General features: G+C 41.6%; 1 protein-coding gene across 2 annotated transcripts in view; it reads left to right on the top strand.

Moving 5' to 3' along the window:
- slc8a2a (solute carrier family 8 member 2a) overlaps positions 1-15,432 on the top strand; it is a 137,935-nt gene that overhangs the window by 106,829 nt on the left and 15,674 nt on the right. For both annotated transcript variants that reach the window (XM_046039722.1, XM_046039721.1), the window contains exons 2-5: positions 12,074-12,487; positions 12,770-12,907; positions 13,177-13,404; positions 13,492-13,767. In XM_046039722.1, the coding sequence (XP_045895678.1) occupies positions 12,137-12,487; positions 12,770-12,907; positions 13,177-13,404; positions 13,492-13,767 (993 nt within the window). In that variant the 5' untranslated portion in view covers positions 12,074-12,136. The remainder of the gene's footprint in view (positions 1-12,073; positions 12,488-12,769; positions 12,908-13,176; positions 13,405-13,491; positions 13,768-15,432) is intronic.

The following is a 15,432-nucleotide window of genomic DNA, read 5'->3' as shown; positions in this document are numbered from 1 at the left end:
TTATGTATCAAACTTATGTAATGTCCTTAAAACAAGTCAAAATGAGGCTCAGTAGTGTGTGTGGCCTCCACGTGCCTGTATGACCTCCCTACAACGCCTGGCCATGCTCCTGATGAGGTGGCGGATGGTCTCCTGAGGGATCTCCTCCCAGACCTGGACTAAAGCATCCGCCAACTCCTGGACAGTCTGTGGTGCAACGTGGCGTTGGTGGATGGAGCGAGACATGATGTCCCAGATGTGCTCAATTGGATTCAGGTCTGGGGAACGGGCGGGCCGGTCCATAGCATCAATGCCTTCCTCTTGCAGGAACTGCTGACACACTCCAGCCACATGAGGTCTTGCATTAGGAGGAACCCAGGGCCAACTGCACCAGCATATGGTCTCACCAGGGGTCTGAGGATCTCATCTCTGTTCCTAATGGCAGTCAGGCTACCTCTGGCGAGCACATGGAGGGCTGTGCGGCCCCCCAAAGAAATGCCACCCTACACCATTACTGACCCACCGCCAAACCGGTCATGCTGGAGGATGTTGCAGGCAGCAGAACGTTCTCCACGGCGTCTCCAGACTCTGTCACGTCAAGAGCACAGGGCGCCAGAGGTGAATTTGCCAATCTTGATGTTCTCTAGCAAATGCCAAACATCCTGCACGGTGTTGGGCTGTAAGCACAACCCCCACCTGTGGACGTCGGGCTCATACCACCCTCATGGAGTCTGTTTCTGACCGTTTGAGCAGACACATGCACATTTGTGGCCTGCTGGAGGTCATTTTGCAGGGCTCTGGCAGTGCTCCTCCTGCTCCTCCTTCCACAAAGGCGGAGGTAGCGGTCCTGCTGCTGGGTTGTTGCCCTCCTACGGCCTCCTCCACGTCTCCTGATGTACTGGCCTGTCTCCTGGTAGCGCCTCCATGCTCTGGACACTACGCTGACAGACACAGCAAACCTTCTTGCCACAGCTCGCATTGATGTGCCATCCTGGATGAGCTGCACTACCTGAGCCACTTGTGTGGGTTGTAGACTCTGTTTCATGCTACCACTAGAGTGAAAGCACCGCCAGCATTCAAAAGTGACCAAAACATCAGCCAGGAAGCATAGGAACTGAGAAGTGGTCTGTGGTCACCACCTGCAGAACCACTCCTTTATTGGGGGTGTCTTGCTAATTGCTTATAATTTCCACCTGTTGTCTATTCCATTTGCACAACAGCATGTGAAATTGATTGTCAATCAGTGTTGCTTCCTAAGTGGACAGTTTGATTTCACAGGAGTGTGATTGACTTGGAGTTGCATTGTGTTGTTTAAGTGTTCCCTTTATTTTTTGGAGCAGTGTATATAAACATAACATATAGCTAATATAAACTGTATTAACACCAAGGTATAGCATGTGGCAGAGCTGTTGAACTGGATTGCATTAGATTGTATAGATGTACCTGATTTAGTGGCCAGGGAGATGTATTATAGGGAAGACCTAAATACCTATAATACCTTGTGTATGAGGCCATCTTGGCCAATGCTGCAAATATGCATTGCAAATAGACAGACATTGTATAAACCATGAAAGAAGACTTTATCCGTATTATACTTAATGTGGAGTGTCCAAAAATGAGATTGCATGTAAGCGTATGGGCCACTTTGTGGGCTTTAAAGTGCCTTATAAAGAGAGGATTTTCTCGATAAACAAACAAACATATAAATCTGTACAAAAGCCACATTATTATCAAGGTAGAGACAACCGTTTGTAGTCTTTGGGAGTTATTGCAAAGAATGAACTTTGGAATGGGATAATTTTGATGGACTCATTGACTTACTGATTATTTTGTTCAATGTGAGCTTTACATTATGGCAATACTAACAGTTCATAAGAAGGGAGTGTTCATTTATCCACAGAAAATCCTCCTGAATACTGTCAGTCTCATTTTTGTGTTCTTGACATCACAGGACAGTGTGGCATATTTCTTCCTGTTGGATAGTGTAGTAAGACCTGTTACCAAAAGGCAAAGTAAAATTTGATTACAAATTATTTTAAGATCATTGTACAAAGATAACCCAAAAAAGCCGGCACACTGTTGATCACTTGTACTCATTTTATTCTTGATGTTTCAGTCCTCAGGCCTTCATCAGGTAAAATTATATGCAAGAGCGCTGTAGTGATTCTTACCTGCTCACTGTAGTAGACACTGAAAATTCACCATTGGACTGTACATAAACAGGCCAGAGAAATGGCGCTGAACTGTGCTGACTGAAAGAAGATCACCATACTTGAGCAACTGAACAGCGTGGCAGCATGCCCGCCGTGCTGTAAACTAAACCTTGTGCTCAGCCGAGCTTGCCCTGCTGTTGTCCAGATTGATGGTAATTTTGACCCAGTGGACACAGGGGGAACAGAGACTGCGCACCACTTGGGTTATCTTTCCCCTGCTGTGTCTCCATGGACTTCTCAAAAACTAATTAATTCCATTGGGGTACTGATTGAGCCAGGTAATATGTAGACTTAATGCAAGTTAAAACTAGAAGTCACAGACAAGTTCTAAAATGTGAGCAAAGTTAAGGTGCCTCTATTACACACTGCACCATAATCTGCGGTAAATCAAATTCACATCTACTCTTTTAGACCTTACAGACCATAGTCAGCTTTAACCAAGCAGGAACCTTCCGGTCTACAATATGAAGCCTACTCGGAAGTCCCTGAAACCTGCATTCTATTGAAATCCAGCAGGAGGCGACTCTTATGGTTGCAAAAAGAAGTCCGGCTCCATTAGAAATAATGGGAAAATGAGGCTACTTCTCAGTCTATGGCTTTAACCAAGATGTGGTTGTCATCATCCACGCTCCACGCTCACAATGGTTTCAAAATCCTTTCTCGATGCAGCCTGGGAGAAAACTCTGGCTCCAGGTGCCCATATCACGTGAGCACACAGCTCTTTCTGTAAATGCCCTGTCATGTCTGAATGAAGCCGTAAGTAACAAACAAAAAAGTAACCTATATTTAAATTAAATTAAGGCACAGATGAAGCCAGCAATGTTACGTATTCCGTGTATGTTCCATTGGAATTATGGCTCAGAAAGCAACCTGGGTAAATCAAAGAATAACGTTTTGATAGCCACAGTAGGAAGGTGTAAAGGGGACAGGATGCCCAAAGATAACTAGATAGATACACTGATCAGTGACTATAGTTAATAATCCAACTCCTTTTGTGCGTTTTGATGTTATTTATAACATAGTCATGAAAAGTGAAAACATGACTCAGAGGTTCTTTTGTGGATCCAGTTGTTTAAAGTGTAATCTGTTGTGCACACCTTGCTGACTCTTTTGTCCGTCAACATTTAAGTGCATTCTTATATTCGGTCCTGTATACAGTGACTAACATACGAGTGTGACAACTTGTTTAAACATTTGCAGAGATGGTACTCTGTGGAAAATTTCATGAAATCAACACAACCTAACTAGATTATTCTTTAACAGACCCAGGTCTGCTTATGATGTCTTTTCAGGACCAAGATTAAAGATAGGTCTCCTCACGCTCAGGTGTCCGTTCTGTGTGTGCTGAAAAAAAATCTGGTGTGTGTACACAGCCCTGGCTCTAAATGAGAAACAAACAAAGTGAATACGGCTGTCTGGAGCTGGTGTGCTGACTGTGGGAAAGCACCTGGTCCTCTATGCATGTTAGCTTTAGTTTCGCAGCAGCAACTATAGCAACAGTTTGCTAACGCAAAACTTAGCTAACATAAGTTGCATTAATTAACTAACGTACATTACTTGCTGTGTTGTTGCTCACTCTATTTCATGGTATTGCCATGGTATTGGATTTTTCCAGAATTACGGAAACCACCTTTAAATGTTTCTGTATATAAAACTCTGATGTAATGATATTAACTACCTTCAGCTTCTTGTTTAGACACACATAAAATAATAGATAATAATAATAAAATAATGTAATTATACATAATGTTTTGTTTTTTTAGGTTTGAGAAGCACTTTTAAATTTTAAAATTGCAATGACACAAAATCAGTAAGTGATAGATATTCGTATTTAATTAAACAATCAGGTATATAGTAAAATCCTAACTGTAAAAAAAATAGATTGATCTTCCTCCAACTTATATACAGTTATTATGTCAAACTTTGGCACAGTGCATCCCCCAGGACACATTTTGAGTTTATCTATGCTACATAACATAATGTTAGCACAATCCAGCGTTAGGCGGTAAAAACTGGGAAATGCTAAATGTAAACAAAACCATGTTTGTTTACAATATATCTCTAATGCCACATTAGTGGTTTGGCTCAGTCTGTCTGTGTGGCCTGTGTGGATTATCTTACACTTACACTCATTGGGTTCATTTACAGGCCCATAGCAGCAAGCCAAAGCCGCGTGTTACTTATTAAAGACATGGATCTCTTTCCTTTCTTTACTTTAACTGCTAACAGAGAGACTGTCTAACTGCTTTGATTTCTGTGTAACTTGAACAGACATTATTGTGCTGTAAGGGATGTGTTTTAAACTGCGTTGCTCAAATCCAAGACTGAATCCTCTGTAGGGGAAATGGCTTGGAGCTGCAATCCACAAGACTGCAATCTTTTGGATTTGTTACAAATTGAGATTGGTCTCTTATGCTTTTAAAATAGTGTAAGAGCCTGCCTGAAGTCCTTTGGTCTGACCATCCAAACACTTTCATCAACATTGAACACTTTCGATACATAAAAACAAAGGCATAACAAACTGTTTCTGAACAAACAATGATAGCCGCTTTCATAAACCTGGTTTCCAGTAGCAGCAGGCAGCTGTTTTCAGTGAAAACGCTCTATAAACCCACTGTACACTACCTGCTCAGGACTGAAGGGAGACAGATAAAGCGACTTGCTGGTAAACATCGAGGAGCTCTTAACAGCTGTTTTAGTTTATGAAGACCAAAACTAAGTTTAAAAAACTTACATTCACTAGATGGCCAGAAATACAACTCCAAAAGATTCCTAATGTTGCTCTGTTTCTGCTGGATGTGTGTAATCATGCGGTTTTGTGTTCATCGCTTGTTGCGGTGCCCCCTAGTGGCCAAAAAACAATCAATTAATGTATGTTTAAATACTGTTCATTTGTATAATATTATTGATATTCTAGAGAGAAAGGATTTGCACCAGCTGAATTATAACTACACACAAGTACAAACACCGGCCCTGATTGGTTGTCTGTAAAATCTATACATGGTTCGTTATTGGTTTACCTGTGCACAGAACTATTATCCTGAAAAGATGATGTTTGTCTATCTGCATAGAGGTCAAAGCTAAGTAAGGCAACTTTGGAGAAATAGGTAAGAGATGGTTAGATTTTGCAAGTATCCAGCCTGAAAAAATCGGCCTCCCTTCAAAGCCCCTCCCCAAAAATACATGTTCACATGAGTGCACTGGCAGAGTGAGTGCAAGTAGGCAGGTAGGTTGACGGCAGGTAGGCCATACTTATTACGGTCCTGTGACATCCTGATTGCTGTCAGGATGTAAAGAGAATTTAAGCTTTAATGTCCAAGCTGCATGGTCATTGCAGTTTCTTTCTGACGGTGATGGGTTGGGGATTGAGAAAGGGTGTGTGTGTTTACACAGACAAGTTTCAGGTCCCTGCTTCTGAATGCAAATGTCAAATTGGATCAATGTATGCTAATTAGTTTATGTATTTTTACAAATGAAACTAAATCTGAAAGCAGGTGTATTAAATCACAAGATGGCTCACGTCCAGATTCCACTCGTTTTTTAGGTGATGGTAACATCTCTCATGCAAATATACACAGCAGAGTGCCTGTTAGCTGCTCTACTGTAATTGATGACCCATTGGTGAACAAGTAAACTACTAGAGGCAACAACAGTGTGTCTGCCTATCGGGTCACTAGCTCTCAGTCTGACAGTTAGGCTCAAAACCATTAGAAAAGGATTTCATCCACTGGTTCGTTGGCACTAAAGTGGAAAAACCAGTAGTGAAGAAGACACTGGAGATCCCCCCAGAAATGATTGTCACTAAGTTATACCTGGAACAGTGCTTTGTTTCAGTTAAGATAAGAGTACATTATTGATACTTTAATCATGTATCTCTGCCTCACCCTCACACCTGAATGCTCTGCTTGTCAAAAGGAGCATCCCTTATCTGACAGTACCCCACTGTCAGGGCACAGGCAGGAAATATTAAACTGTTAAAGGTGCTAACTCCCTTTTTCGCTGGAACTCCTATCAGTGTAAGATAACCCCAGGCAATCACTTATCAGTGGTGGTGACAGATGGTGGCCATGTCAGAGGCAGTAAGAGTGAGCGCGATGAGCTGTCACCCAGCTCACTGTTCCTGTGCGCTAGGAGGACAAGGAGACCGCAGACCTGTCAACACCTCACGACCCCCTTTCCCCAGGCATTAGAAAGGCTTGTAAGAATAGAGTGTGTGTGATTTGTTTGTGCTTTTGTTGTTGTCTACCATCACTTTTTAACATGAACATTTTCAAGTTTTTTCATCTTTTTTGAAGCAACAGTTAAAATTAAATTAGTGTGCGCAGTGAAACAAAATCAAAAAGAGTTTACTTGCATCAGTATCACTGCAGGGGATAGCTCTGATCCATTATGTGAGGGCAGGGAGTGGCAGTAATCTGCCCATTTATCTATCCATTTACTCAGTCTATCAACTGGAAAGACTCAGAAGCACTCCCTTTATGTCTGGCTGATAAATTCACCAAGCTGCTCTTCTAAATGGTGTTTATAGAGCTGCTTGTACGTGACGTGAAAGGAAGAGATATCTTTCTATATTTAGGGGAATGCATTGATCAATAATGCATTCTGCTCTTCCAGCCAGCTTCTTGATTAGCTAGCACTCATATATTGCCTCTGTGGCTCTGTTGTAATGTACAGATCATCTGTAAGGAAAATGTACCACTTACTATATGGAACAAATCTGTATTTGGATCTTAGCATGTTGCACACGTGGAAGACTAAAGACTCTTGAAAATATATAATACAATATGTTAGGAAGTCTTTTTCCTGTCTACGTTATATAACTTTTAAAGCATTTGGATAACAGTTATACTTTTTGATCAGGTGGTGTGTTTATATCTGCATATTGCTGGTGTTATATGAAATTGTTGGCTGTTATGGTAAAAATAAGACTGGTGCTCTCATCACAATCCAACAATATTATAATATTTAAATGAGACATCATATTAGAAATGATTTGACAGAAGGTTTGTTGTCTAAATATAAACGTTGAGGAAGTTATTTTTGGTAAACCTACCCTCTTCCAGCACCCACTGGTGTAAGGTGGCCCTCTGTCTGAGGTCGTGGTAACCATAGCAGGCCTTGGAAAGTGAAATGCGATGCGGCGGGCCCTCTGGGCTGTGTTTCTGAATCACAACTCCATAATGAGCTGGCAGAGCTCAGGCTGCATCAAAGATGCAGCACCCCAGTATCTGTTTCAACTGCAGTGCAGTGTCACCTGTGCAGGGAGAGTGAAGGCAGCGGGCCCTGGAGGAGCACTGAACTGACTGAAAGCTTTCAACCAGCCTTCTGTAGTTCGCGCCCATACTGCCTACTACACTTGTACACTTTGTGTCTGCTCCACATATGTCTGTGCTTCAACATTATTAAGAAAACACCTGTTAAAACACTCCAAAATAACACATATCAAAAGTAAGATGATGATAGTTTCTTTTTAAGCATCAACACATGCTTTGTTCAGGTAATTTAAACACAATTAGTGTCTTGGACGCGGTTAGTAATTACTTTTTCAAAGTCAAAACACTGTATGAAATTATGTACAAAAAATAAATAAAATGCTGTTTTTGACCGGGAATAATGTCATTAAGTCGTGTGTTTGAAAGCAGTACAGTGGTTGGTAACATCAAGTCAATGATCATTAGAGCTGTAATGGTCAATAAACACAGTCAATTATGGTAGCACACAAGGTTTACTAACACAGCTTGCCATTGATGAATGTGAGGACGGTAACATATTAAGGTTAGCCTCAGTGGTAATGATTCAGGTAATATAGAAAGTATGTAAATAATAGCAATAATTGATGAGTTAAATTGTGTCAGTATATGGACATTACTTTGTTCATTAGGATATTTACCAAATTAATTTCTCTCTTTTATCTTAAGGTATCATGTCAACATCAGCAGATATAAAGTAACAGTCATTTGCATGACTTTTGTTGACAGTGCTGCAGGTAGAAAAAACACAGTCTGAGCCATAAATTAGCGCTTAGTCATTTCAGAGGTCATTTTGATATGCTGTGATGCAGGGCTGGACTGGGACAAAAACGTGGCCTTGGCATTTTTGGTCCAGAACGGTCCTCCACAATTATACCATCCTTGTGGTTCCCTATATATGTAATGTACTATTCTCCCGAAACACTTCAAAACTTCATTTTGGCATGGACAAGTAGACCAGTGTACTGACTCGCTCTTAAATGACTTTCTGATGATCAGACGTGGCTGTGGAGTAGACTATAATAATACTCCTGTAGAAGTACAAGTTATTGTCAAAGAAAAAGCTCAACTAGAAGCCAAAGTATAATTTCAAATTATTTCATAAACAAGTATACAAGTATCAAATGTAACCTACTATACAGCCGTTTCACCTGTCTTTATCAATGGAACCTATAGCCTAATAATTTAAGCACCATGCAGCAGTAGCTGACGGTCTCACTCTTATTATCATTATCATTAATTGAATTAATCATCATTCATCCTTATCATCATGCTATGGCACACACACTAGCACCCTGCATCTTCCTGTGTCTTCCTGAGATCCCTGTTTCCCTGCTTACTGCTTCAACTACACTCTCTCCAGTACACTCTTTTCCCTGTCGCCTGCTCTTCGCATGCCCAGCCACTTCTCCTTCCACCTGTTGTTGCATAACAGTTAAAAAAATAAATAAAATAAAAATAGAAAAAAGTGCACGGGTGCAGTTTACTTTGGATTGACACACCTGTAAAGTTGAGACTGACTCTTGCACGGCTGTGATGTGATTGCGTTGCCAAAATCTGTCCACAGACAGATTTATAAACAGCTGACTAGGAACTCAAAATTGTTTCTTTGGTAGTTCCCGCTACAGTTGGTGTTTCCGGGACGGACAGACACACACACACACACACATAGACATACTCTCAGACTCAATCTGCATTATTGCTAACTGCAGCACAGTCCCAAAAGACATCCTGGAAACAGACTGCATGGGTGCGTGCATTAATCAGTTAATGGCTGTTCATCATCTGCTGGGTATTACATAGGTTTGTAATAGAACCATGCAGGAAGGGGAACATTTATACCAAAATTACTCACAAAACTGAGGGGAAACTTGTAGGAGGTCCATCCATCCATCCATCCATCCATCGATCGTCAACCGCTCATCCTGCGTACAGGGCCGCAGGGGGCTGGAGCCAATCCCAGCTGACATCGGGTGAAAGGCGGGGTACACCCTGGACAGGTCGCCAGTCCATCGCGGGAACTTGTAGGAGGTTCAGGTTTTAATTTTAGGATGAAGTGATAGTGCTTTTAGTAGTTTTAGTTACAATTTTGGTGTATTTTTTATTTTAAAAAAAGCTGAGGTGGTGCAAGTTTAAAAAGAGGTCCCTTTAGGTCAGTGTTGGATCTAGAAAGGCTTTACTAAAATGGGTCTTGTAGGTATGGCACTTCTACAGTAGCTTTCTTCAAACTGTTTGAAACCCTTACATGTTATGTTGTGTAATTACTTTTTGCTTACTGTATGTCAGTGTTTTTTTTTATATTATACATTTTAATTTTATTAATATAACATTCTGAAAAAGACCCAGCTAACAAGCTGATGGCGCTAGATGAAAAGTCAGAGGATTCCATTGCAATCCATTCACTAGTTGTTGAAACATTTCACCAAAATGTCAAGCCCAAATGTCAACCTCCATGTCCAGTTTGAGGAAAAAGCAAGTATCACCAAAGTCAGTAGCATCAACCTCTGGTGTCCATGACTGTCTGTACAAAATTTCATGGCAATCCATCCTGTACAGATACAGTATCTCACAAAAGTGAGTGCATCCCTCACATTTTGGTAAATATTTGATTATATCTTTTCACGTGACAACACAGAAGAAATGACACTTTGCTATAATGTAAAGTAGTGAGTGTACAGCTTGTATAACAGTGTAAATTTGCTGTCCCCTCAAAATAACACATCACACAGCCATTAATGTCTAAACCGCTGGCAATAAAAGTGAGTACACCCCTAAGTGAAAATGTCCAAATTGGGCCCAAAGTGTCAATATTTTGTGTGGCCACCATTATTTTCCAGCACTGCCTTAACCCTCTTGGGCATGGAGTTCACAGGTTGCCACTGGAGTCCTCTTCCACTCTTCCGTTACGACATCACGGAGCTGGTGGATGTTAGAGACCTTGCGCTCCTCCACCTTTCATTTGAGGATTCCCCACAGATGCTCAATAGGGTTTAGGTCTGGACACATGCTTGGCCAGTCCATCACCTTTAATTCAATTCAATTTTATTTATATAGCACCAAATCACAAAAACAGTGCTTTTCATAAAAGAGCAGGTCTAGACTGTACTCAGTGATGATATTTACAGAAACCCAACAGTTCCCACCAAGAGCAAGCACTAAGCGACAGAGGCATAAGAACCATGGCTCAGGGTGGGCGGCCATCTGCCTCGACCAGTTGGGGGTGAAGGAGAGAGAGAGAGAGAGAGAGGGCAAGAGTGGAACAGAGAGAGGGATGGAAGGAGAGAGAGAGGGGAGGGAGGCAGCCTACACAATATACACACAAAGGTACAGACAGTAAAGGTGATGTTGCTATAGACTAAATGAAAAATGGTACAGATATTTATAGTAGTGTTAATGATAATAATTGTAATGTTAATGATTATAATAACAATAATAATAATAGGACTAGTAACAATAGTTGTAGCAGAGGGTGTCGAGCAGGAACACGGGGGCAGCAGGTGACTCACAGCCACAGATCCAGACTCCACAGCACCAGAGCCAGAAAACCTGCAGGAAGTGATAGGAGGAGAGAGGAGAGGGACGAGAAAGCACAAGACTACGGGAAAGGGAAGAAACCCTTTACCCTCAGCTTCTTTAGCAAGGCAGTGGTCGTCTTGGAGGTGTGTTTGGGGTTGTTATCATGTTGGAAAATTTATTCTTATTTTCTTTTCGCTGAGGAAATTCAGGGGTGTGGCAAGCAAGCCAGTCTCTTTTGAATGAACTCTCCAAAGTAAAAGCTCTCAATAAACTTGCGGCAAAAAACATTCTCGCGCTTTTTTGGAGGCACAATCACTTAAGAGGAAGTGATTGTGTGAGTAACTGTATCTGTCATGACTTGGATCTATTTCAGCACCAGCCGCTATCAATTTATTTATTTTTTATTTTTCTGCTATCAAAGCTGTCTGGCCACGGGCCAGATATTATTGCTGGCGGGCCGGTTCTGGCCTGCGGACCAACTATTGCCGACCACTGGCCTAGACCATTTTTATGTAGAGCAACAATTCTATTTTTCAGATCCTCAGAGTTCTTTGCCATGAGGTGCCATGTTAAACTTGCAGTAACCAGTATGAAGGAGTGTGAGCAACACCAAATTTAACACATCTGCTCCCCGTTCACACCTGAGACTTTGTAACTCTAACGAGTTACATGACACCGGGAAGGGAAAATGGTTAATTTGGCCCAATTTGGACATTTTCACTTGGTGTACTCACTTTTATTGCCAGCGGTTTAGACATTAATGGCTGTGTGATGTGTTATTTTGAGGGGACAGCAAATTTACACTGTTATACAAGCTGTACACTAACTACTTTACACTGTAGCAAAGTGTCATTTCTTCAGTGTTGTCACATGAAAAGATATAATCAGATATTTACAAAAATGTGAGGAGTGGACTCACTTTTGTGAGATACTGTATTTCAGTCTGGATCAAAGTGATGAACTAACAGACAGACTGACAGACCTTGCTGTTGATACAGTCATGCTACTCACATGGCCTCAACTCAAATAAAATGAAAAGATTCTTTAGACAGAAACATCTGTTACTCTTTGTTGTATCTCTTTCTTAGAACTGTGTGCCTTCTTCTGTTCCTCCAGGCGAGTCCTCTGACCCAGTGTCTCCCCAAGTGACCCCCAGCCCCAACCTGACTCAGGGATATCATGGCACCCCTCCACGTTCACTTTTCGACACTCCTCTTCCTCCTCCACCTCTCATTTCTCCTCCTGGCCCACCCCTGCACTTCCTTCAGGCCTCAGGTTGTAGAGCGAGAGTCTGGCCCCGAGCAGCCTCAGTCCTCTGGTAACACTACAGGGTCTGGCAAGCGCACATGTACAGGCATTGTGGTGTGTAAACCCGGTATCCTGCTGCCGGTGTGGTTACCACTGAACCCTCCACTGGGGGAGCAGGCAGGAAGGGCTGTCATCTACTTCCTCTGTCTTATGTACATCTTCCTGGGTGTGTCCATCATTGCAGATCGCTTCATGGCATCCATAGAAGTCATCACCTCTCAGGTATTATTGATCTTCACTTTGACAAGAAATTTAATACACAACTTTGTAGCTACACTCTTACTTCGTCAGTAATGATGAGTGCTTTGGTCGCATTTGGTCCCACCCTCCTAGATTGTGACACAATCTTGGGAAATTCAATGTGCCATTATCCCACAGTGGTTGCTGGTTAGCAAGAGTTGCTTGCTCTAGAACTGACATAAAAAAAATCAAAGTAAGCAATGTACTATATATCCAATCTTACTGGAGTATACCGGTAATTTTCACATACTTCTGTCCCGATAGGAGAAAGAGGTGACCATCACCAAACCCAATGGTGAAACAACAGTAACGACAGTGAGAATATGGAATGAAACTGTGTCCAACCTCACGCTCATGGCCCTGGGCTCCTCTGCACCTGAGATCCTGCTTTCTGTTATTGAGGTACGGAAGGCATTTTACATCCATTTAACATCTCCTCCATGCTGACTCTCATGGTTATTTCTTGGGATTTCTTTTTCTAGTTATATGTTCAGGATATTTAATATTTGTGTATCCCCACTCAAAAATAGGGCAATTCTTATATTCTTATATTATTTGTTATTCTTTTACAATATATTGGTTGTTAAATGGGTCTTCAATTCAGTCCTAGTCCAGGTCTTTGATTTTGTTATTTGTGACGTTGTCTTTTTTGGTCCCTTAAATGTTGACAGGTGTGTGGGCACAACTTTCATGCAGGGGAGCTTGGCCCGGGCACCATAGTGGGCAGCGCTGCCTTCAATATGCTTGTAATAATTGGTATCTGTGTGTGGGTGATCCCTGACGGAGAGGCCCGCAAGATCAAACACCTTCGAGTGTTTTTTATTACGGCTTTCTGGAGTATTTTTGCCTACATTTGGCTCTACCTCATACTGGCTGTCATCTCACCTGGGATTGTAGAGGTATGTTTACGATGACTGTATATACATTTATTTTCTAATAAATCAAGTGTGTAAATCATGTAATGCTCATATTGCCTGTTTTCCCAGGTGTGGGAGGCCGCAGTGACGCTGCTTTATTTTCCGGTGTGTGTGATCTTGGCTTGGATTGCTGACCGCCGCCTACTCTTCTACAAATACATGCACAAGCGTTACCGTGCTGACAAGAGGCATGGCATTGTGGTGGAAATGGAAGGTGACCTGGAGCCCAAAGGCATTGACATGATCATGGATGGAAAGTTGTCAGACGGCAGTTCGTGCCCTGGAAACTCCAGTGTGACAGTCTCTGTGCAGACAGGCAATGATCTACACCAGAACAAAGATGAGGTAAGATAAGTGTCAAAGTAGTAAATGTTGTTGTAGCCTGTAGTTTTTTTTTACCTGAAATGTCAGGTTTGGGGTCTATTTTGTATTAAGTAATTAGAGCTCCTTAAAGGTACAATGTGTAAGACAGGCCCAGAATCTTTGTTTAAATCAAAAAATTAACTAACCAAATCAACAGAATGTGAACTAACAGTTCTGACATCATGTCAAAGACGTCTGGTGTGGGGATTGCCCACAATTATATTATAAGAAAACATTTTATAGTAAAGTTTTCATTCCCCTCACACACCCACTCTGTCAACCAGTAATATGGGTTTGTATTGCAGAGATATTTACTGAAGTTAGCATGCTAACGAGCTCCTGTATGTTCTTATACCACTGGTGCCTTGAGAGACGATAGTGTGCTTGTAAACTGTAAGACTGTCACAGTCGTGCAAGTGGGGTAGCAAAAAAACAAGTGATTGGACACAGATGCAAACACTGGAGGCAGAACAGGTGCAGTTACAATGATTTAATATCAGAGTAAACAGGTACAAAAAGCTTACGTGGTGCAGCAGTCCAAACGAAGGTAAAGAAATCCTACAGAGAGGAAAATGGAACAGGAAATGTCCAGGAAAATAAATCCAAAAATAAACAGACAACAATACACTAGGAAGAACAGGAACGCTTGACACAGTGATAAAGACCAGAGGTGTGGACTTGAGTCAGACTCGAGTGACAGATATGATGATTTTAGACTCGACTTTACAAACTCAAAATAGACTTGCAACTCGACTTTGACTTTAACCCCAATGACTCGTGACTTCACTTGGACTTTAGCCTTTTGACTGACTCCCCAAGCCCAAATAGAAATGATGTTATATAAACCCTAAAAGCCCAAATTCACTCTCAGCCAGGCTGTACTGTTTAATTTGGCTGGAGCCAACATGAGCGGGGGTTATAACTGCTATACCTTACTAGTCACCATTATTAGCTTAAGCCTATGGAATTTGTGGGAATAGTTAATGGATGTATGGATATTATTTTTATACTAAACCAGCTGTGTTCAGTGTTGCTTTACCCGGTCTGTGTATTCTAACGTCATAATGATTTATAGTTTTCACAACTGCATCTCCCGACAGAACATCACGGTTGTATTTCAGTGTTATGTTATGTAACGCGTCGATGTCAACTCTAGCAGTTCACCTGTCACCTGCTCCGCTCCAATCCATGTACGCACATGCACACACACACACACACACACACACACACACACACACACACAGCCCCCTCAGTGGCCCATCCACCCCTCAAAGCAGTCAACTTGGGAAAAACATTGTGCTTCTGTCATCCTTTTACACTCTAGATGCTGTTTAAAGTTAATAATGTCGTATAAGCCATAGGGGTGGGAATCACCAGAGGCCCCACCATACGATATTATCACGTTATCTGTCATTAGATTTTATTGTGATTTTAAATATATTGAGATATTTTGCAATTTATTACCTTTTTCCAACTTCCAATTAGGTCCCTAAAGTCAAACTTTGTCAGCATCTGTTTATCTAAAAAAATACATTTCTCTGTTTGTTCATATCACTTTTTCAGTCCTCTATATGGTCCTGTTAAGTTTTTTAGTGGACTAAAAGCAATAGATTTTATTATTCTAGTACCAAAAAGTTAAAACTCCCA

The sequence above is a fragment of the Micropterus dolomieu genome, linkage group LG23, assembly GCF_021292245.1.
Source record: "Micropterus dolomieu isolate WLL.071019.BEF.003 ecotype Adirondacks linkage group LG23, ASM2129224v1, whole genome shotgun sequence".
Lineage (NCBI taxonomy): Eukaryota > Metazoa > Chordata > Actinopteri > Centrarchiformes > Centrarchidae > Micropterus > Micropterus dolomieu.
Note: the sequence above shows the minus strand (reverse complement) of the source record. Positions and strands in the feature narration are given on the sequence as shown.